Source organism: Nematostella vectensis, chromosome 6 (assembly GCF_932526225.1).
Source record: "Nematostella vectensis chromosome 6, jaNemVect1.1, whole genome shotgun sequence".
Lineage (NCBI taxonomy): Eukaryota > Metazoa > Cnidaria > Anthozoa > Actiniaria > Edwardsiidae > Nematostella > Nematostella vectensis.
In genome coordinates, this window is record NC_064039.1 from 12,391,677 (window position 1) to 12,415,419 (window position 23,743).

Below are 23,743 nucleotides of genomic sequence, written 5' to 3' on the forward strand. Positions count from 1 at the left end.
ATTACCTAAAGCCATACAAACATTAGTAACCAGATAGTAGAGAATCTGTGAAGCTAGCCCAAACAGGTATTCATCCCATTGTTATTCCATTGATGTAACCACACAATTTTTGGGTAGCTTTGTTTTTGAAAATGAGCGAGAAAACTTTCTCACTCATTTCCAAAAACAAAGCTAAGCGAAAAAAAATCAAATTACTATCATGATTTGAATAGGAGCCCTCCTTCAAATAAGCGCCCCCCCTTACACTAACATGCTCACATAACATAACGGGCTTATTTATTATTTCTTCAACTTTTATATATAAGCGCATGTTTTGTTCTCAGTCCATTCAGAAGCTTTATTTTTTGCTGAAATGAAATAAGTCCCCCCCTCTCCAATAAGCGCCCCCCTGAAGACCCGAAAATTTACGGTTTTAGTCATTACGGTATGACTAACTCCCTTTTGATATGGAAAAGAAAAAAAATCCCCTTTCATTCTCAATGACTTCCTCCCCGACCACATGACAATTTCCAGAGTACCAACCAATCAGGACATTGGAAAAGCAGCCTAAATAATGCATCGCGCGCCTGGTAAAGTCCTTTTATTCTCTGGAGTTTCAGTAGAAGAGAATGTTGTTAAAATTGTTACAAACAAAAGCAATTTAACTCCTTATTTGTTTTAATTACGCCTACAAAAGTTCAACTTTTTTCATATGTGCTTTAAATTTCTTTTATCGTACATGTTGCGAAAGAAAAAAAACCTGTCAATCGAAATGACTTCCTCCCCGACCACGTGACAACTCCCAGAGTACCGACCAATCAGGACATTGAAAAAGCAGCCTAAATAATGCATCGCGCGCCTGGTGAAGTCCTTTTATTTTCTGGAGTTTCAGCAGAAGAGAGTGTTGATAAAATTGCTACAAACAAAAGCAATTTAACTCCTTTTTGTTGTTTTAATTACGCCTTCAAAAGTTTAACTGCTTTAAATTTCATTTATCGTATATGTTGCAAAATGATTCGAATCTCGGCGCGTTCGCTCTCACGTGGAGTTGTAGGCCTACGGGCTCTCTCGACCACGACACCTTTTTCATCCAAACTCAGTCCCGAGCAAGTATTTGAACGAGAAGAAAAGTATGGCGCTCATAACTACAGCCCTTTGCCAGTGGCACTAGCAAAAGCAGAGGGGATTTACATGTGGGATGTAACGGGAAAACGATATATCGATTTCCTCGCTGCATACTCCGCTGTAAATCAAGGACACTGCCATCCTCGTATCGTAAAGGCCCTGCAAGACCAGGCGGGCATCTTGTCGCTGACTTCCAGAGCGTTCTATAACGACGTCTTGGGGGAATTTCAGGAGTTCGTCACTAAATTATTCGGATATGACAAAGTTTTACCAATGAATACTGGAGTTGAAGGGGGAGAAACCGCTTGCAAGCTCGCCAGAAAATGGGCATACAAAGTGAAAGGTGTTCCACAGAACCAAGCGAAAATTGTGTTCGCGGAGAACAATTTCTGGGGAAGAACATTGGCAGCCTGTTCTTCATCATCTGATCCTTCTTGTTATACGGATTATGGCCCTTTTATGCCAGGTTTTGCGCTAGTGCCTTACAATGACTTAGCTGCTCTTGAGGTACTTAAGTCATTTGTTTTTTTTGCAGGGGGGTATTTATGGTAAATTGTTCATTTTTAATTGGCGTTCAATCTCTCAAAATATGGCCATGTCAAATTGAGAGCAACTATAGAATACAACGCCAATTGGACTTTGCCCCTTGATTTCTTTAGAACGGCGCAATAAATACAATGGAAATGCAAATAAATACAATGGAAATGTAAAAAAGTTTGGATGTGGCACTGAATTCTATAGTTTAGCCTCAAATTGAAATACTTTTGTTTGAGAGACATAAAAGTTTTTTTTGTACATTAGGGGAAGGTGGGGGGGGGGGGGGGTGATTAAAATAAGTATTTAGGCTTTGAAACAAAGTAAAGAACAGAAAACTGACAAGTTATCCATTTTGAGTTTTTAATCCTGGTTTAAGGAGGCTCCCTACAGTATTTGTGAACTGCTTGGGGAATTTTTTTTAAATATTGGGTGGCACGTGCCCCCAGTGCCCTACCCCCTGCTATGGCCCTGAATAGTCCAAGATGGTGATAGTTCACATGCAAATAAAAGGCTGGGTCTACACTTATTCATGCTTAAAAGTTTGGCTGAGGGCTAATAAAATGCTTCAAATTACACAAACTTCAAAGGTTTATTTTTTTTTATATTGGCAGAAATCTATCAGTGACCCCAATACTGCAGCCTTCATGGTGGAGCCAATCCAGGGCGAGGCAGGTGTAGTAGTGCCTGATGCTGGTTACCTGAAGGGCGTACGTGACCTGTGTGACAAATACAATGTAAGATTCGCCTCCTACAAGTTCAAAGTGCTTCTTGTTTTTTAATTTGTGAAGAGACTTTTTATCAAGTACCATGCTCTTTCCCAAGACCACACACCAGTCACATTTGGGAGGAATTTATTTACCCACAAGTACTTCAAGTACACCAGTCATAATGCTAGCAATTCATTTAGCCATAAGTACACCATACACACCCTTCAACTTTGATAGCTCAAACTTTGGGCAATATTTGGGCTAATGAAGAATTTAAGGTATGGGGTTAAAACAGTTCTTACTCAAATGGTAAATTAAACCCTAAATGAACTGAGGCTGTTACATGTAAGATTTATGTGTGCCTTGTTTTCTGTCCCCACAGGTCCTGTTTATTGCAGATGAGGTACAGACTGGCTTGGGTCGGACTGGAAGGTAATTAATATTGGGTTATCATGTTTTTTGTGGGAGGCTTGAGAGGAAAATGACTATGTTGAGGAGAGAGGGTTTGTATGTTTTTTGTTGTTGTTGTGTGTGTAGCGACTAGCCATAGCTGTATGTAAATAGGGGATGTACGCAACAACAAACTCATTGACAAGGGGAAAAAATGAGAAAAAATGCTTTATACTTAGTGCTCACTTCTGAACAAGTTTTGATAAAATATTAGCTTGTTTCTTCCATAGTAAACAATGAAGTCTGGTTTAAACCATTTAATTCTAAGTCCTTGCTAAACCATGAAACTTAAGAGTTTTGACATCATCATTTTTGTGATAACTTCTGAAATTTATCAGACAGAGTGCATTTCATGTCGGGCTATTTGCGTTTATTGTTTTCTGCCATCACTGTTCTATTTATGTAAGGTCCCTAGTAGAATTGGCACTTAGTATGAAAACATTTGGTTCTGGTTACATTTTCTTTGCTGTCCACATTATCAAACTGTGTCTTCTCATATTGTTGTTTTATAGACAGTTCTTACAAAATGACTAAAATGATGATATTATTGTGATTTCTTCCAGACGTCTATGTGTGGATCATGATAATGTTCGACCTGACATGGTTGTTCTCGGCAAGGCAATCTCTGGTGGATTATACCCGGTACTGCCTGCATTTGGGCTTATAATATGTTCTAGATAATGTAGTCTTATATTATGGCTACTACTTTGCAGGTGTCCTGTGTTCTCGCTGATGATCAGGTCATGCTGACTATCAAACCAGGAGAGGTGATTATCGATTCGTCATGCATCCACATTTGTAATAATGTTCGTTCATAGTCACCTTTTTGCATGATTGGGCTTTATAAAGTGATAAAAGACACAATCTGAATGACTTTACAAAAAAAAAGTTCAAAACTGGTGACATTGAACTTGTTAAAATTTTTAAAGTAATCTCTTTTTGATGCTTCTGTCTATTTAGCATTATTTTATATACATTTCTGTGCTTATGGGTCAAAATTAACATTCTAATATCTGAACTTATAATTTTGTGTGTGTGTTTTCTAGCATGGCTCAACATATGGTGGTAATCCGCTCGGTGCCAAAGTAGCCATGGAGGCCTTGAGGGTGAGCTTAACAGATAGCAGATAGCTAGAGGGAATAATTTGAACAACCATAAGAGATAGCAGATACCTATAAAGAATGATCTTAACCACAGTAAATGCTTTATTGAGTGCCGAACTCCCATTAAGCACCCCCTGTGAAATAAGCCCCCCATCAACAAAATGGGTACAAAGAACCAAACACAAGGCTCTTAGCATTCATAAGATATTATTTATTTTCTTATCCAACAATAGAATTTTGAAATAGTGCCCCATCTCAACTCTAGAAATTATATAAGTGCCAAGGGCACTGAAACAAACATTTGCTACAACTCAAACTGGGATAACTTAAACTTCTGTATAGACTATATTCTATACTTTATTAATAGTCAAGGTGTTGCTGTTGATATCAGGTTTTAGAGGAAGAGAAGCTATCTGAGCGATCTGCTGAACTTGGCAAAGTATTCCTGTCAGCAATGCAGAAGCTCAACCCCAATGTTGTTGAGCTGGCGAGAGGCAAAGGTCTCATGAACGCAATTGTTATCAAGCCTTCAGATGGTAAGTAGCAGAAACCTGGCCAACATTTACTCACTTTGTGCCAAATATATTTAAGTCTTATTCAGAAACTTTAAAGAAAACTTTTAACATTGACAAATCTAAATGGTGTGGAAGTTTGTAACTTATAGCATTAGTTAAGCACAAAAGCGCTTTTCTTGTTTTGTAATTGTACATTGCATACACATTTCATGTCTAATAAGGTCTCGAATCCCACAACATTATTGCAAGTGGATAGTTTGGTTTACCCCAGAAATTTGCTACTATGTCAAAACCAATTTTGTCTTGTTGTTGCCTTGTCCAACCTGGGTAGCAATTAAATCTACTGAATAACCGCTGACCTTGTCCCCACGTATCCGTTTTCGTTTGAAAACGCAACCTTTTTGTTACGGATGCGGGTATCGTCGACATGGAAACGCGAAAACGATGACCGAAAAAGGAACGATTTGAAAACGATCTCCAAACTATCTCCAGAGTGAAACAATTTGAAAACAATCCCCTGTCGGTGTCGTGAGGATGGACGAAAACGGAACCTTTCGAAAACAATGGCGGGATTCGAATTGCGCATGCGATGTAAACATGCAAAATAGTGGGTCATACCCATGCGCTGTAGAGCATTTTATTGTTTTCTTAGCGTTTCTCTGTTTTCGGGGGGACGGGTCGTATCAAAATGGAAACGCTTCGTGTGGACACGGATCTTTTTGAAAATGGAACAAAAAGGTTGCATTTTCAAACGAAAATGGATTCATGGGGTAAGGGCTAAGTAGACTTCTGAAGTTGAGTTGAAGTTCTCTTAGGTAAATGAGCACTACTGTATTCTGAAATTCTTGGCTTTATACACAGATTGTAATGCATGGAAGGTATGCTTGCGACTTCGTGATAATGGACTTCTGGCCAAGCCCACTCATGACCACATAATCAGGTTCACACCCCCTCTGGTCATTACAGAGGACCAATTGCAGGAGAGCATCGGCATCGTTAAGAGTACTGTTGAGTCGTTTGCTTAGACAAAGACATGATAGGGTAATAGTGAATGCAGTAAGTTTTTCTAGGGCAATGTATTTCTTGTTATACCATTCTTTATTTTGTCTCAATTATTACTTCATTATAGCTGACATGTACAGGCTTATTTACTGCACTTTCAAGGTCATAGGTTTAAATCATGACAAACATTTAATTAACAGGATCCTATCGCTATAGATTATATGGGAATTAAGCTGTCATTAGAGTTGCATTATGCAGCAATGGCACAAAAATGACAAGACATATTTAACGTGGATACTCTATTATAGAAACCGAGGAGTGGTAAGAGCTATGGCCACATTCGGGTAATACCTACCACAAAGAACATACAAATAACAGCTCCATTACAGACTATAACACTAACATGCAATAGCAAAAGCAACAGCAACAAAACCTAGATCTCTGAAGGGATCACAGTAAAGGGTTAAGTACCTTGGAGGAACACCCTTTAAATGACAAAACACAATAAAAACACAAAGCGATTGTATGACAATGACAACAACAGCAAGAAACAACAACAATTAAACCAGATTTTGCCTTTAAGTGGTATTAAATGATTGGTTTAGTTTTAAGAGAGATGGACAGCCTTTAACAAACAAACAAACATTTAAAAGCAAATTTTAAGTTATTGAATATAAAAGATAACTAACAATGACAGCAGCGAAAAGCAGCAGCAGCAGCAACAAGAACAATACACAATCTATATTTTTGTCCTTGATGGGATAAATTATAAGGTTAAGTATGTAGAATTTTTATTATGGAAAAGTCGGGCAAAAATAAGAACATCACCACTAGCCAGCTCCCCAGATAGCATTTATAACTTGATTCTTGACGCCACAGAAGAAATAAAAAAAGAAGAACAAGAAATGTTTCTCCTAGTTTGAGGTTCAATGTATCTCACTTGGAGTTAACACATACAGTTCAAAAGTACAAATCACAAAACAAAACAACAAATGACAAGGACATAGATGATGATGATGATAACAGCGACAGATAACAGACAGACAAAAAGATGATGATGATATGGATGATGATAAAGTTACTTTCCTTGTTTGAGCCACAAGTTGACTCACTCGGAAGTTGCTCCATGAGTGCACCACATGCACACCAAACCACAGACAACATTGTTTGACAGAGACAATGGCAACAAGGATGATGATGATGAAGATGATGATGAAGATGATGATGAATTTGCTCTCCTTGTTTGAGGTCTTTATCTCACTTGGAAGCAACAACCCTAGTGCTAATTATGCACCAGCAGTACGCCAAACAACAACAGACATATTACTGTTATATATATTAACAGCAGACATATTACTGTTATTTATATTAACAGCAGACATATTACTGTTATATATATTAACAGCAGACATATTACTGTTATTTATATTATAAATAACAGCAGACATATTACTGTTATATATATTAACAGCAGACATATTACTGTTATATATATTATAAATAACAGCAGACATACTGTTATTTATATTGACAGCAACAAGACGCTGTACAGATTTAGCTATGATGACAATGAATTTGCTCTCCTTGTTTAAGGTCTCAGTTATCTTAATTGGAAGCAACAAGCCCCAGTACATAATTTTATAAAAATTAGTTGCAGTTTTCATATTTATTCAGTTTATTTTTCAATTTGCATTGTCCTAGGGAACATATTTCAAATTTTACTTTATTATTTGTTTTATTATTTTTATTACCTTTTATTGTTTTGTTATAGTTATTGTTTTATGTTTGTAGTAAGTTGACTGAAGTGTGTAAGTAGTCTACATTATGGTATTGCATATCTTGCAATTAGATCACGTTTGATAACGAATATATCACGTAGAAAGTGGGGTGCTACTAGGAATGACATGATTCCGAATGATAAATGGCTTTGTCACTTATGTTGTGCTGTTTTATTTTCAAGTGTTTTATTATTATTTTTTTTTCGGAGATTGCTGGTACTTCGGGTCTCAATCTTCGCGGCTTGTTAAGTGGATGCGCGCAATTGCCGCGAAACTTCCCCCTTAGTATCTTTATCCTCGAAAAACCCAGGGTTTCTATAGGAGCGACAAAGCTCTGGAACTCGGGATACCACTTTCTGTGGTTACCGTGTATGTGTACATGGTGGATATTAGTTATACAAGTGAAACCTCTGGATATAATAGACCTCCTTCAAACACGAACGCGCGCTATAAAAGGGATCGCTCCGCCCCTTTTTCGCAAGCTCTCGCGCAAGTCGTCGTCATTCATTGAGTGCGAAACTCTGTAACCGCCGGAAGAAAACATGCTAAAAGTAAAGCCGTACGACAACTTTTTAAGTACAAAAGAGTGTTGAAGAGCTATCAGGCATATTTGGGACAGTGTTTGGAGTCCATTCTCTACAAAAGCAAGAGCAAAAATTGTCCTTGGGAAAGCAACACCGCGCGCGCTCATTTGAAATGGCGACATTATAGTGTGCGCGTACAAACAACGAATTTGAAATATTCATAGCTTCAAAACCTATCTAATCCTCGCTATTTTTCGTTCTGTGTCAAGAAACAGCTGTTGATAAGGCTATGTTTGCTTCAATAGTGTGTTATCGGTCACTCTATTGTAGCATTTTGGTCTCTCTCTACGGAGCTCTTCTAAACGACTAGGTCCGGTTTCCAGCCGTGGTTTCGTCGCGTTCTGCTCCTCCACGGACTTTCGAGTGGTAAGTTTCTGATTGGCTAATCCAGACAAAGCCTCGTACCCCCTGCGCCCAGCCGTGGAATGGGAGAGGATCGCGGGCGCACCGAAACACCACGGCCTGGAAACCGACCCGAACTAAATCCTGGTCATGTGCACGGAGCTGCTACCCCGTTGACAACCAGCTAAAAATTGTTCGTTTCTGAAGAAAAATAAATTATCGCCTAGATGTAGTCATTTGATTTTTGGCAAGTGGATATATCTCTTTTGGTAGATTAATTACATTACAGAATGGCATTTTGTTAGAAGCCTTCACCTAACAGGAAAAAAAAGTATTTGATAACAAAAAATAGTACTGCGCGCGTTACATTTTGCGAGATTAAAATGGAATTCTCAAGATAGTTATTGTATTTTCATTAACGTAGGAAGAAACCACCGGACAGCCTCTATCTGCTGGTGTGCGTCGGACCTTGTGGTCTGCGTCGACAGTTGATTAATTAATAAAACCTTTAAAACAAAAAGTCGACAACAACGCAGATTTATGTTTTTGAGAACGATATTTCGGCAGGCCAATACCTGCCTTCTTCAGGTTATAAATGAGTTACAATGGCATGTTATAGCTAGTATATGTACAAAGTTCATTGATGATTAACTAACAAAAGGTAGAAATAGTAATTGAGAGTGACTTATGGAAAATGGTAAATAGGGTGGTGTGGATTACTAAGTAGCTAAACGGTTTCTTCACGCCGGTTGAGGCCACCGGGTTCAAGAGTGCCAGCGCGAGCTATCAGTGTGGCTTCTCTTGCTTTGCGGATGGAGTCGCGGTTATTTCTTATTTTTTCAATAGGTATGAGCTCTATGTCAGAAGCGGAGTGGTTAGGTTTTAGGAAGTGTTCAGCGGCGTAGGTTGGTATGGATCGAGCTTGGGAGTCTACAGTTCTGCGGTGCTCATTAAAGCGTTCTTTTAATTTGCGTTTAGTTTCCCCAATATATTGAAGGTTACAGCGGTTACATTGAATCATATAAATCACGTTTTTAGTATTGCAGGTTATGTGGGAGGTTATAGGTCGTGTTTCACCTGTTGAGAAAAATGCGTAGCTTGTAAGGCCATCGGTTCTAATATAGGGGCAAGTTAGGCAGTTTTTTCCGCAACGGAAAGCACCAGGAGGTTGGTTGGTGGGAGAGCGGTCGGAAGGTAGCTTGGCTTTAACGAGGATGTCGCGGAGGTTAGATGAGCGGCGAAAGGCGACAAGAGGGGGCTCAGTGAAAACCTTATGGCATCGCTTAGACGAGAGTAGAAGGTTGTAGTTTCTACGGATTATGTTGTTGATGTTAGGTAGTGTAGGGTTATAGGTAGTGACAAAGGGGATGCGACGGGAGTTTTTGTGGTTGTTATTATTAGGGCGTACGGCGTCAATGCGGGAAATGTTAGCAACGCGTAGGATTTGTCTCTTGAGAAAAGCGGGTTTATAGCCACGCTTGAGGAGGTAGTTGGTGAGTTCATTGCAGCGGTTATTAAAGCTTTCTTCTGTAGAACAAATGCGGCGAATACGGAGGGCGAGGCTATAGGGGATGGCCTTTTTGGTGTGATGAGGATGGCAAGATGAAAAAAGAAGGTGTTGGTGTTTGTCAGTAGGTTTGGAGTAGAGGTCAGTTTCGATTTTACTATTAACAAGGGAGACATTAACGTCAACAAAAGGTACATTGTTATAGGAGTGGGAGCTTGTAAATTTAATGGTGGGATGTAGATTGTTAAGATAATCTACAAAAGCGTTCAATTTGTCTAGACCCTCAGTCCAAACAACAAAAATATCGTCGATGTATCTTAACCACGTATGGGGTTTGTAAGGGGCGTCACGCAAAGCGTTGGTTTCAAATAGACCAAGAAAGAGACAGGCGAAAGAGGGTGCCATGCGTGTGCCCATTGCGGTGCCATGCTTCTGGAGGTAGTGTTTGTCATTAAAGGAGAAGTTGTTCATTTGGAGGATCATGCGGATTAAATCACAAATAGTGCCAGCAGGGATGGGGTTAGTGTTACATGTGCGAAGGAAGTGGTGACAAGCGTTGATGCAATCATTATGTGATAGCTCGCGCTGGCACTCTTGAACCCGGTGGCCTCAACCGGCGTGAAGAAACAGTTTAGCTACTTAGTAATCCACACCACCCTATTTACCATCTTCCATAAGTCACTCTTTACTCAATTACTACTTTTACCTTTTGTTAGTTAATCATCAATGAACTTTGTACATATACTAGCTATAACATGCCATTGTAACTCATTTATAACCTGAAGAAGGCAGGTATTGGCCTGCCGAAATATCGTTCTAAAAAACATAAATCTGCGTTGTTGTCGACTTTTTCTTTTAAAGGTATTTTCATTTGGAATGCTCATTAACTACACTTTAAATTCCGCACATTGTGTAGTTCCTGATAATATCCATACCCCCCATTGGGGGGGGCGGAGGTATGACCCCCCCAACCCTCTGGAAATTCCAACCCCCCGGAAAAAAATAAATACAGTAACTGTTAAGGAAAAAAGGGCATTCCCCCCCCCCCCCTCCCCTCTGGAAACTCCTGGGCGTTTGAAACCCCCCCCCCCCCCCCGGAATTTCCAATCCCCTCATTGAGGGGGGGGGGGGTATGGATATTTTCTGGAACTACACATTTGTGGAACACAATCAACATGTGAATCGCAGTCATGGGCATGTGATTCGCAAAGAAACACTTCATTTTAAGCATTTCGTGGAAGTTCAGTGGAAAAGGAAGGGGCAAGAGTTTGGCTGCAAAACATGGGGTGAGCGCTTGATTTTATATTCCATAAAACCAGGAAACTCTCCTACAGTGACAGGAGCAAAAAATGGCAAAATTAAAATTGTAAGGTTGTGTTAGGTTACATTTATATGTTGCCTAGAAGTTCCTTGCATAATATAAAACAAAATAAGCATTAGTATTTTTGGTAGATGATCCGTGCGTGAGATATGATTGAGGAAAGTTGCCATAAATCATGAAACAATTTCGCCCAAATTGGTCAATTTCAGACAAATCAAGAGTCTTGCAATTTGCAATATCTCAAGAACGGATTATCTACCAAGAAATACTAAAGCTTGTTTTGTTTTATATTACACAAGGAACATCTATGCAAATAATCAAGCGAATATAAGCTATATAACACGACCTTACAATTTGAACTTTGCCATTTTTTGCTCCTGTCTCCTACAGTAAGGAGTGTTGTAAGGCTAAGAGGCTGTAAGGCTCAGAGATGGCGCTAGTGTGACCCCTTAATGCTTCTGTATCACGCCTCCCCTTTAACAACTAGTTGGTTTGTTTCTACAGCCCCCTTCTCTCCATGGATGTTCTCTTCTGCTGTATAGTACGGTAGGAACGGAAGAAATCTCGCAATTCGCAGTTTGCTCAGGCGGTTCAGTCCAAACGGTAGGTCATAGATGTGGATTGAAGCAAGAGATCCACTCTCATCTTCTTCCTGGGTAACAATTGATCGCCATCTATTGATACCTCGCTCTTCTGGTGTTCCTGGAATCGCATTGTCCAGAAAGAGTGCAAGTATTCCTGCCACCGCCATGTTGGTCTTCAAGAGTACAGTGATGATCTGATCGACCTCTCGTGAACCTGTCAGGCAACAAACCTCAAGATCAGATCAGAAGAAGCAACGCAGCAAGGAGGAGCTGATAGACTAAGGTTTTGAGGGGCCAGGTCAAAATGCAAGGCGGAGAAGGGGTGGTGAACGGGGGCTCAAGACAGCTCACATGTTATCTGTGTCTGGGGGCATGTTACCATGCCCAGAAAGATTTGACATTTTGAAAGACCAAAAAATTTATAACTTTCTTCCCTAGTTTTCTTGTAACCCACACCATCCCTCCTCCAGTACTCCCTTGCCTGCCGCTTATTTTTACCAAGGGGCGTTTATTCCAGGTTTGTAGCCGCGCCTCTCCGCTCAAATTATTGATAATTTTCTCCCCAAATTAGCTATACTATCATGTCAGTATTTGTTGCCATAGTTACCTGTGGCTATGGCACCCGGATGCTTATCCAAATACCATGGCAACGCGAAGCCAAGCATCAGCGACAATCCGATGATGAAAAGATTGCGTGACGAATTTAAATCGACGAACTGCAAGGTGGAGATCCCCACCGCAGCCACTATCCCGAACATCACCATAAAGACCCCGCCTACAATGGGACCAGGTACGGTGGTGAAAAGAGCACCTATTTTTCCGATCACACCCATGACAACTAGAATCATCCCTGCGAACTGGATCACACGCAAACTGCCAACCTGATGATGCAATAACCAGAGTAAGGGGAAACAGTGCGGTACCGCCTATAAGGGGGGGAGGGGGGCTGAGGTACCGACTATAAGGGGGGGAGGCTGGGTACCGCCTATAAGGGGGGCTGAGGACCTGCGTCCCCCCCCCCCATCCCAAGATATTATCAAGAAATGACCAGTAGGGGCTTGGCTGTGCCCCAACTTTTCCTAGTTTCTCTGTATAGTGTCCCCGGTATTTCGAGATCCGCTTCGGACCTGAAATACAGTGACTTTACGAGTAAGCGTAGTTTGGTCCTTGGATGTCTCTATGACATAACTCCTAATGGTGACTCAAAAAACCTGAGATTTCTCGTTAAAAGCTTGAGTTCAAGGGATCCGAGGTTACATTAAGACGAAGCAAGGGAAAGAACACAGTTCCAGAAATCCATATGAAATCTAATTAAAACTGTAATTTCAAATTGCAATGGTCTGTAAAACATGTCTCATTCCAGAGCCGTAACAGGCCACACACAATACAGAAACATTAAGAAAATATTGGGAGGAGGGGGGGGGGGGGCACAGCCACGCCATTTGTGGTCATTTCCTTATAAGCCCCCAGTGCCCCCCTGCTTAGGCCCTGCATTCTGTCTATGAAACAATTGTTGGAAGTTTTGTAGCATAATGTTGTCCCTTTAAAATTTGGCACTAACACTTAAAAGGGAAAGAAGAGGTGTTGCCAACGTGTAAAATGCGGGGCTGATTGAAAATGTTATAGGAGTTTGGCTGCTGCTGGTAGGTCCGTCCCACCAAAAATAACCTTCAACTAACTGCCACCGATGCATTTTGCCTAATGTGAATGAACGATCATAGATTTTCGCTACCTTTGTCATACCAAGGGCCCCGATATTCGTGCTGTATGACGTTGTCCCGTTACCACTCCCCCACAGTCCGGTGATGAGGCATCCAATGCCCTCCATACCGATCCCACGATTGACGGCATGCTTAGGGGGAGGAGGTGCTCCGCATAATCTAGAGCATGCGTAGTAGTCGCCTATGGACTCGATGATTGATGCCAAGACACCAGCCAGCATCCCAAACACCCCTGCGGCACTAACAGTGGGCGTGCCCCATTGACCTGTCAGTCAAGTCAACATTTAATGCATTAGAATATATTTATTTAGGGTCCAAGTGAACACTAACAATAAAAAATAACTATCGCAGTGGCTATATGCCCGACAGTCGGGAAAGGTCCACAATTGACTAAATGCCCGACAGTTTATTTTATTTTCAATTTATTTAAAAAAAAAGAGTTAATTGTCGACCTACTAAGTTCAAAGTATTCTATATTTTTTTTTAGAAAGGGCAAGCGAATCTGAGTTGAACTTTGTTGTCGGTATTGAATGTTTTCTGTCGTCCTGTGTACACTATAAAATTGTAATTTAAGTGCCACTTAAGAATTTTCTACAGTATACTGCTAAATGTCGGTAGTTCTCAATTTGCTAAAATATCACAGTAAATTGTCAACCTTGTAAGTCACGCTAATCTGAATTGAGCTTTCTTTGTCGGAATTTAATGTTCCCTTGCTTGTATACACTATAAACACTTTTCCCGACGGTGTTATTCTAAAAGCGGCTGCTAAGCAGACTAGTGTTATTGTAGCAAATAAAATTTGTTTCAACAAAATTAGCGATTTTATGGTGTATACAAGCAAGAAAAAGCATTCAATTCCTACAACAAAGCTCAATACAGAATCGCTTGCCCTTTCTAAACAAATATAGGATAATTTGAACTCACTAGGCTGACAATTACTGGCTTATTTGAATAAATTGGAAACTGTCGGGCATTTAGGACCTTTCCCGACTGTCGGCCATATAGCCACTGCGTATAATAATATACCATTTTAATCATTAAATTCTCATACTGCTTTACAATTCTTCCCTTCTTACTCAGCCTCAGTAACCTGAGTTACTAAGTTACTTTCTGGAAGAAGATGGGGTTTCTAACACGTCATATTTCCTGGCTTAGGGTACCTGGACCAGTTACTCCCCGGAGCTCAAGCCCTTTCAATGAGTAATTTGAACCGCGACCGGCCCATTGACCGTTAATTGGTATCTACTAGAGTAGACACCAAAAATTGCTTATTTTTTATAAAGTCGTGGGGTTTTTCGGAAAAAGGTCGATGGAATGTTAGGCTAGACGGTGAAACTAAAACTGATTTCAGAAACTCTTTAAGTTGTTACTTTATGCCAATATTCGATAATATTCTTCCATAAAAATGCAATACATTCCATTCAATTTAATGTAGTACTTGAAGGTGTGTATTATTTATATGTTTAAGCGATTTAAAGCGCATGTGGGGCCGTTAAGCGCTGTTCGGAGAAATTTAGAATTTACTCTAAATCACTCCCACATAACATATTAAGAATACTAGCATAAAGTAGCAACTCCATAATGTAGCACTCTCTATTAACGATAAATGAGTCGGTCGGTTCAAATCACTACCTGTGGCTACCTGTGATTACTCTTTAGCAGAAGATGAGGTAACCAGGGTGACTCTCTGGCAGAATATGGGATTGGTAACACATTACTGAGTAAGGGAACCCCTACCAGTTACTATCTCCTAGAAGATCGAGTTTGTAACACATTACCTGGGTAAGGGAACCTGAACCATTTACTTTCTCGCAAAACAATCGTCCGCGCATCTGTCCTCGCGAGAAAGTTTGGGTTCTTAGGGTCATCTGGGAATCCTCCCGCAGCCGTGACGATAGCGCAAATCATCCACGATACAAAGATTGCTAGAATGATCTGAACAAACACATCAAAAAAATTGTTTTCTCACTCTCTAGCATCTGAGACATTGTTAGCCTGCGTAGCAAGCGTTTCTGTGGAGTTTCGGGCGAAAAATGTGGCCGCGCGAAGAATGGGGTGAGAGAGTTTCCTCCCTCCCCCCTCCCCCCTCCCCCTTCTTTTTGTGCGCTCGCCCCATTTTTCGCGCGACCAATATTCCTCGCTGTCTATTTCTGCTGAAACTCTACAGAAACGCTTGCTACGCAGGCTAAGACATTGTGCAATTCAGGGCGGCTAGTAAGAATATACTCGAGTCCATGTGTCAGGAGAAGAGCGGATGCTTGCAGTATCCAAAAGCTGAAATAATATATTTACTCAAGAAAAAGAAAAAGGGCTGAAATGTCTCAGACAGACTGCATCTTATGTCTGGATGTACGCCTGGTCTATTTTCTGGGTTTTCGCGCGCGTTGCCGTCTTCGTTACCTAAGTATAATAGTTTCTGACACTATAAGCTTTTTTTTTACTGTATTGCAGTAAACTTCCAACTAGTGGTAGCTAAGGTTTGTTTAATTATTGGGTTTAGCAGTGGGGTTAGGGTTTTATATTCAACCCTGTATTCAACTCACCGGAAAAAGCCTGAATACCGGAGAGTGTGCGACGAAGAAGCCTTTCTTGAACCTGTAGCCCGGCAGGGGCACCTCGATGTTGGTAAGCATCTGAGAGAAGATGGTTATCAACGCCACCGTCCTGTACAGAACAGAAATAATTAAAGCAAATCCTCTGTTCACACTTAGAGCCAGAGCAGCATATCCCCTGTTGTTTAGGATCCCTGTGGTTGCCCGTAAAGAGGAGGGGATGGGGAGAACCTGACGTCACACACTTACCAAGCACAGGGGACCCAATAAAAAGTCGGGGAAGGGAAGCCTGGAAGTAGGCTGGTACCAAGATTGACATGCTAATGCTGTTATCATAAATCATTTGATATGGGTTTTATGTATTCACGGTGTTTTATTCCTTTAATCGTGTTTTTACTTGATATCGACGAATTAGCAAGGAAACAATATCGAGTAATAAGCTTAAAATCTTCTAGATAAACAATTCAAATAGCCAAATTCGATAGAAATTGGCCTTAGCTCGTCTCAGTCAAGCAATCAGGCAACAAAACCTGGCCATGTTACCACCCCTACAGGTATCAACGGTCCATCCCTTGAGGTATGCTCACGTGAAAGCCACTCCCCAATGATTGCCTGTATAAAACAAAACGATACTTTTAAAACATTGGTTATCGTATTTAGACCATGAAGTAATGAGAAGATTTAGTTAATAATGATGATGATGATAATGATGATGATGATGATGATGATGATGATGATGATGATGATGATGATGATGATGATGATGATGATGATGATGATGATGATGATGTTGACGGGCCTGCTGCCATTTGCAAGGCCCGCTACGTTGACCAAAAGCAAAATTTATATTTCAATCTATTGGAAAGGCGTTGTCTAACAGCCTTAGCATATTGTTTTTCAATAAAAAGATTTGAAAGCGTAATTATTCCAGAATTTCGGGCATTAATTGGCGCGTTTTCGAGTGGGTACCAACATCATGCACATAGTTAGAGATGATGATGATGGTGGTCATGATGATGATATTGATGGTGATGACGAAAAAGCAAGCAAAGAAATATCATGCGAAAAACATCGAAAAATAACACACGAAATCCGTGGACTGCGTCTTACCAGCATGCTCTGCGGCGACATGGAATAGCGATAAGCCAATCAGAGTGATCGTAGGTGCCACTGTGATTGGTCCAATGAAGCGCAACAGGAATCCCACGATTCCTGAGAATCCGATGAAGATTTGGAACATTGAGGAGATCATGATGGCACCTTGGATCTGGGGAAGAAAACAGGAAAAGGAAAACAGAAAAAAGGGTTAGATAGAGGGCGGTTACTGGTGGCTGCTAGGGCGGTTCGCCTAAAGAGAGACAACGGTTCCCAATAAAATATCAAAGAATAGGATCTACCACTCTTTTATGAACCTATTTCACCTATTTCAAAAACGTTGTCAGTGCAAACGGCACATAGCGATTGACAAATGGCGGTTCTACGTACCCGTTTATAATTCAAAAGAAAAAAATGAATAAAACATACGAATATTCATCTAATATAATCAATATATTGTTCTGGCATCGCTTGAGTTTATTTATCACCTTTTAAAAAAAATAATTACTACCTATAAACACCTTTAGGTCGTAGAACTTCCATTTGGCAATTGCTATTTGCCGTTCGCGCTGACAACCTTTATTGAAATAGGTGTATGCATGTGAAAACAGAACATGAAAATAACATTCCTTGAATGAGGTTTAATACCCTATAGACCGCATTTGATTAAAAATATCTAAGGTCATCACTTGCACTCGGACTGGGTGTCGTAAAATGAAGGGTAAAATGTCGGCAAATCCGGAAAGTAAATAACATGTCGGGGTCACATAGTTACCTCGCGCATGCGTATTCTCCAATCGCCGCTGTCGACCGTTGTTGCGTTAGATGATATGTTTGATTCACCTGTCACTGCAGCAAAATTAAAACATGATGCCATAAAATGTAGCGATTCTAAAACACACCTTCTCTGTTCTTATTACGAAGCGATGTGTCAGACTACTTTGAATTTGATCTTTCTTTTTCGGACTTCAATTAGGGCGGGCTATTTTTTTTTCAGGATAGTAAGCGAAAAAAAAAAAAACTAGTTCTCTAGTAGATTCGTTCTGTATTATAGCTTCATGATGTGTCAGTTACCTGTACCCGCTGGACACTTGAACTGCGGGAGCGACAAGATGGCAAAAGTCGGCGACAAGAAGGAGAATGACCCTCCTTGGATGATTGGCAGCCTACGACGCAAAAAGAAAGTTGTGGATGATGCCGTTGACTGGCTCCAAGTGGTAATAGGAATTTTTTGTTTACCTGACGCCTAATGTGGTCTGCAAAAGAGTGGTGATGCCCGAGACAAAAAACATAGTAGAGAGAACCTCCGCGACGACTAGAGGGTTGTTGGAGAAGCACATAGGTCCACTTAAGATGAATGGAATGGTAAGAGTTCCGCCCAACATCGTAAGGTAATGCTGCAATACGATAAATAACGCAGTATTAGAGACGGGCATGGTATTCCTAAATGGGCACGGACCGGGCCTAACAGGGTATACATAAACAAGTATACTGACCGAGTCCATAGCGTACGCCTAAATGAGTACGGACCGAGTGTATAGGGTACGAATAAGTGAGTACGGACCGAGTGTATAGGGTATGCCTAAGTGTGTACGGACCGAGTGTATAGGGTAAGCCTAAGTGTGTACGGACCGAGTGTATAGGGTATGTCTAAGTGAGTACGGACCGAGTGTATAGGGTATGAATAAGTGAGTACGGACAGAGTGTATAGAGTATGCCTAAGTGAGTACGGACCGAGTGTATAGGGTATGCCTAAGTGAGTACGGACCGAGTGTATAGGGTATGCCTAAGTGAGTACGGACCGAGTTTATGCCTAAGTGTGTACGGACCAAGTTTATAGGGTATGACTAAGTGAGTACGGACAGAGTGTATAGGGTATGTCAAAGTGAGTAAGGACCGAGTGTACAGGGTATGCCTAAGTGAGTACGAACCAAGTGTATAGGGCATGCCTAAGTGAGTACGGACCGAGTGTATGCCTAAGTGAGTACGGACCAAGTGTATAGGGTATGCCTAAGTGATTACGGACCGAGTGTATAGGGTATGCCTAAGTGAGTACGGACCGAGTGTATAGGGTATGCCTAAGTGTGTAGGGACCGAGTGTATAGGGTATGTCTAAGTGAGTACGGACCGAGTGTATAGGGTATGCCTAGGTGAGTACGGACCGAGTGTATAGGGTATGCCTAAGTGAGTACGGACCGAGTGTATAGGGTATGTCTAAGTGAGTACGGACCGAGTGTATAGGGTATGCCTAAGTGTGTACGGACCGAGTGTATAGGGTATGTCTAAGTGAGTACGGACCGAGTGTATAGGGTATGCCTATAAGTGAGTACGGACCGAGTGTATAGGATATGCCTAAGTGAGTACGGACCGAGTGTATAGGGTATGTCTAAGTGAGTACGCACAGAGTGTATAGGGTACGCCTAAGTGTGTACGGACCGAGTGTATAGGGTACGCCTAAGTGTGTACGGACCGAGTGTATAGGGTATGCCTAAGTGAGTACGGACCGAGTGTATAGGGTATGGCTAAGTGAGTACGGACCGAGTGTATAGGGTATGCCTGAGTGAGTACGGACCGAGTGTATAGGGTATGCCTAAGTGAGTACGGACCGGGTCTGTGGTGTATGCCTAAGTGAGTACGGACCGGGTCTGTGGTGTATGCCTTAATGAGTACGGACCGGGTCTAAAGGGTATGCTTAACAAGTAGTGGGACTACAGTCGTAGAATAATCCAATATTACCTGAAAACCGAGAACAATACACGCGTACCATGGCGGGTTTTCATCCACGGCATATGTGAGACCGAAAGCATTCCTTCGCTTCTCGGCCTGTATTTCATTGCTCGGACTCGGTGTATTAGAGTTGTTTTGAGGTTGTGTATTAGACTTGTCCATTTTCCCCTAGAAACGCATAAAAGCATGTTGGTCATTTGCGAATTGTTACTTAAAAGATTGCCTTCAATTTTGGTCATAAGGCCTAATTAAATTATTATTAAACTGATCTTTCCAAATCAAATAGTCGCAAAACGGATCAGAATAAGAAAAAATGATAAATCAATGGCTTAGTTATGATAAATCAATGGCTTAGTTATGATAAATCAATGGCTTAGTTATGATAAATCAATGGCTTAGTAATGATAAATCAATGGCTTAGTTATGATAAATCAATGACTTAGTTATGATAAATCAATGGCTTAGTTATGATAAATCAATGGTTTAGTTATGATAAATCAATGGCTTAGTTATGATAAATCGATGGCTTAGTTATGATAAATCAATGGCTTAGTTATGATAAATCAATGGCTTAGTTATGATAAATCAATGGCTTAGTTATGTAATCGTCTGCATGTGTAGTATAGTGATGGCCACTCTTCCCCCACTAGAAAAGGTGGGAGGGGGTGGGGGGTGGGGAGGTTTCTTCTGTCTTGCATTACACGATTTTTTTTCTTGCTCCAAGACGTGCATTATTTTTTTCTAACGTAGATAGAGTCAGAGTCACATTGAACATATCCTGACTGAGGTTTAGTAAGAGATAGAGATAGCATACGACCAGAGGGGAGTTCTACGAGGAAATAAAGCAAAACATCAAATTAATGGTGTCCTATCTTGTCCTACGTTGTATCATAAATCCCCTGTGACAATCTGGTGGAGAACCCGGGTTAAAATTTATATGAGAAAAGAGCAACTGGTTTCCTAAGACTAATAAGAATCACACATTCATCAGGAGGTGTTGGAAATGGTTTGCGGCAATGGTTTTGATGCCGTGTGGAAACCTTTTGTATTCGTGGAAGTATTCTTGGAATTACGTGTCCCTAACTCTAGTCGCGTGACGGGAGTTGCGTGACAGTATGCATTTTTTCCGTCTGGTTCGTTCCTTAACCACCCCCCCCCCTCCTCCTTCACATTTCCAATGGTACCTCCTTAAAGAACATTTCATGTCAAAAGGAATCGGATACGGGCGAAAAACCTTGAGATTAAATATACTCGAAGTGACCAAATGAGATCGTGTTTAGGGAGCAGTTATTATGCATCGGGGGGGGGGGGGGGGGGGGCTACTATTGCCATTATTTTCTCATTACAAAAATCGCAAACCTCCCCCAAATCTAAGCTGAAAAAATACCGACCCTCCCCTCAAAAAGTAACCAAAAATATAACCCCTAAAAAAGGTTTATCCAACAACTTAGGCTCTGCAAACTTTTATTGGTCTTTGTATAGCGCTCTCGCTTTCCAAATTCGACACGTTCTTGACACGTTCTTAGGGTGAAACAGTTTTCTGCCCCAACAAAAAGAAAATCGCGAGAACGCAACCAAAACAGGCACCAGGCTGCTGCCCGGAAAACGTGCCGAACTTCAAAGCTGAAGAAAATCTCTCCGTCTGTCGAGGATGATGATGCTATCAGGGCTAAACGCACGATCTAGACAAAGAGGTTCTCGCAAACCTAGGGAAACGCGAGAAGAGATGACTACAAAACCTGCAATCTGAAAAGCTCCATTTGCTGAATGACAGTGGGAAATAAAATTCTACTAAGGAAATATGTCCGGAAAGTGCAGGGAAGAGAAGTAGAAGATGAAGACGAAGAAGATAATGATGGAGATGGCAGAGAAGATAATGATAAGGAGATGACAGAGACGAAGGAGATGACGGAGACGAAGATGACGGGCACATCGGTGCTTATTGGGAACGTTCATTTGGAGAGCCGTACATGACGTCGTGCCATGACTAAGAACTAAACAACATTTAGCTCAGCCTGTATACGCGCTCTAGCATGTTTTTGTTATCATTTGTAATTAAGAAGACTGTGCCTCCCTAGCTCTGCGTTCCACACCATGGTAGATTATTACTGAAATGTCACCAAGTATTATATGTACAGCAGTTTGATCAGATCAAGAGAGCATAATTGATCAAAATATACTTGTTTAAAAAATATGCCCCCCCCCCCCCCAAATCTTGGTTCAAAAATCTAGGCCCACCTTCAAATCCTAGCGACCCCCCACCCCCCAATATAGTAGCCCTCCCCCTATAAATAATGAATGCTCCCTCGTGTGTTTCGGCACGTATTGCAAACACTTAAAAAATATATCAAGCGTAAACGCACGTTATTTGTTTGGTGGTTCATTGCATTTGAACTGTTCAAAGAAGTAAATCCAATTATCATCTGGAGGATAAAACAGTCGCTTTTTGTAGTCGCTAGCTAATGTCAAGTTCTTTGGATAGTCCGTCACCTGACATCCCGAAAAACTTTTAGCCTCGTTTAGACAAGGACTGAGCCAAATGGAGTAAGGGGGGGGGGGGGGGGGGGGGGGGAGGGGCGACATTTACCGAGTCGAATATCGCGAAATAAAGTCGTTAACATGAGATTAAAATTGGCAAGAGAGTGTAGAAATTTACTTTATTCTTGGCCTAACGGGTACATACGCAGCCTGCGAAAATTCTTAAAGCTTGTTGGATACTGTGCGATGACTTTCACCCCAATAAAATGGAGCCTTCAACTCTTTATAAATCTTTTTATCATAATTGCCGAGTCGAATATCATCGCAGAATAAAGATGTCAATATGCAAATGATAGTGGTGAAAGCGCGTAGACATTTTTCATCATGTTTGGCCTGACAAGGGTACATACCACACGCACATTCGGTGACAATTTTGTAAAAGCCTGTTGAAGTTCCTGTGATTACCTTTTCCCCATAAACCGTAAACTTCAGCTCTTTATAATTTTTTTTCATAGCTGCCGGTTCGAATATTATCGCAGATCAAAGATGTTACCATGCGATAACAGGGCGAGGAGCGCGCACACATTTTTCTATGATTGCTTGCAGGGTACATAACACAGTCGGCGACAATTCTAAAAGCTTGTTTGACATCGGTGCGATGTTTGTCTTCCCCATAAGCTGTAAGCTTCACCTCTTTTTAAATGTTTTTTTCATAATTGCCGAGTCGACTATCATCGCAGAATTGAGGTGTTAACATGTACTTTCCGTGACAATTAAAACAAACTAAAACTTGTTAAAGTCCGTGCGATGATCATTCTAGCCCCTAATCCATAACATTCACTTCTTTATAAAAGCGATAATCAAAGTAACACAAAGCAAATATCTTACCTGGGAGCTTGATAACAACACCGGTCATGGGAACACGACTCTCCAGTACTAGATATTTGCTTCAATGACTAGTAACGTCACATTGATCCCAGAAGGCTTTGCGTTCGTTGAAAATACAAGTAAGTCTCAACTCATTTTTAATATACATTCCAAATTAGGTTGTACTCGGAGAAAGTGTGTATCGTAACCCGCAGTGATTCATGGGTATCAAGTAAATAAACAAATAAGCGTAAATAAAATACAAATCCAGGTTTCTAAAGGTGTAGAGTTCTTGTTCATGTTCTTATGATCATTCACATAGCTTTCAGATACAAGGATTCAGCCGTTCATACGCTACCCATGAACCACCGCGGGTTACGACACATAGATCCTCGAGTGCAACCATATTTTTGAAATATGTGTATATGATACACGACAGCAAATTGTTTAAATCAATTAAATTTGGCAAGCATCAAGAATTTGCGAAGGCAAGTGATATATTTTAGCGTTTTTTTAGCATCGCTAGAAGTCATAGGGTTTCCCAGAGAGGCAGAGGCTCTGAGGACAAAGCAATCATCGCATTTGTCGGTGAAAATATGATATTGGATTTTCGGGCCTCGGACCAGAAGGTGGACCCATGTATAATATCATTAAGCAGATCGTTGTGCAGTTTGTTGTATTGTTTGCAATGAAGGATAAAATGCGCTTCGTCTTCGATGTCCTCATTTGGTAGGCATAGTCGACATAGCCTTGGTTAAACTTTTTTATA

General features: G+C 40.9%; 2 protein-coding genes across 2 annotated transcripts; one reads left to right on the plus strand and one right to left on the minus strand.

Moving 5' to 3' along the window:
* The first annotated feature begins 866 nt into the window (after positions 1 to 866).
* On the plus strand, positions 867 to 6,303 carry LOC5521039 (ornithine aminotransferase, mitochondrial). Its single transcript, XM_001640693.3, has 8 exons — positions 867 to 1,611; positions 2,253 to 2,375; positions 2,731 to 2,780; positions 3,362 to 3,440; positions 3,512 to 3,565; positions 3,845 to 3,904; positions 4,293 to 4,437; positions 5,278 to 6,303. Exons 1-8 carry the CDS (start codon positions 991 to 993, stop codon positions 5,439 to 5,441), a joined length of 1,296 nt encoding a protein of 431 aa, XP_001640743.2. The 5' UTR covers positions 867 to 990; the 3' UTR covers positions 5,442 to 6,303.
* A 4,768-nt stretch (positions 6,304 to 11,071) lies between these two features.
* LOC125568071 (solute carrier family 23 member 1-like) lies at positions 11,072 to 23,079 on the minus strand. The gene is made up of 12 exons (XM_048729411.1): positions 22,996 to 23,079; positions 19,639 to 19,797; positions 18,142 to 18,299; positions 17,977 to 18,068; positions 17,678 to 17,751; positions 16,918 to 17,074; positions 16,395 to 16,419; positions 15,799 to 15,919; positions 15,034 to 15,190; positions 13,267 to 13,520; positions 12,142 to 12,415; positions 11,072 to 11,748 (listed from the first exon to the last, which is right to left on the minus strand). The coding sequence occupies exons 2-12, from the start codon at positions 19,789 to 19,791 to the stop codon at positions 11,414 to 11,416; spliced, it is 1,800 nt and encodes a 599-aa protein (XP_048585368.1). The 5' UTR covers positions 19,792 to 19,797; positions 22,996 to 23,079; the 3' UTR covers positions 11,072 to 11,413.
* Between the last annotated feature and the right edge of the window lie 664 nt (positions 23,080 to 23,743).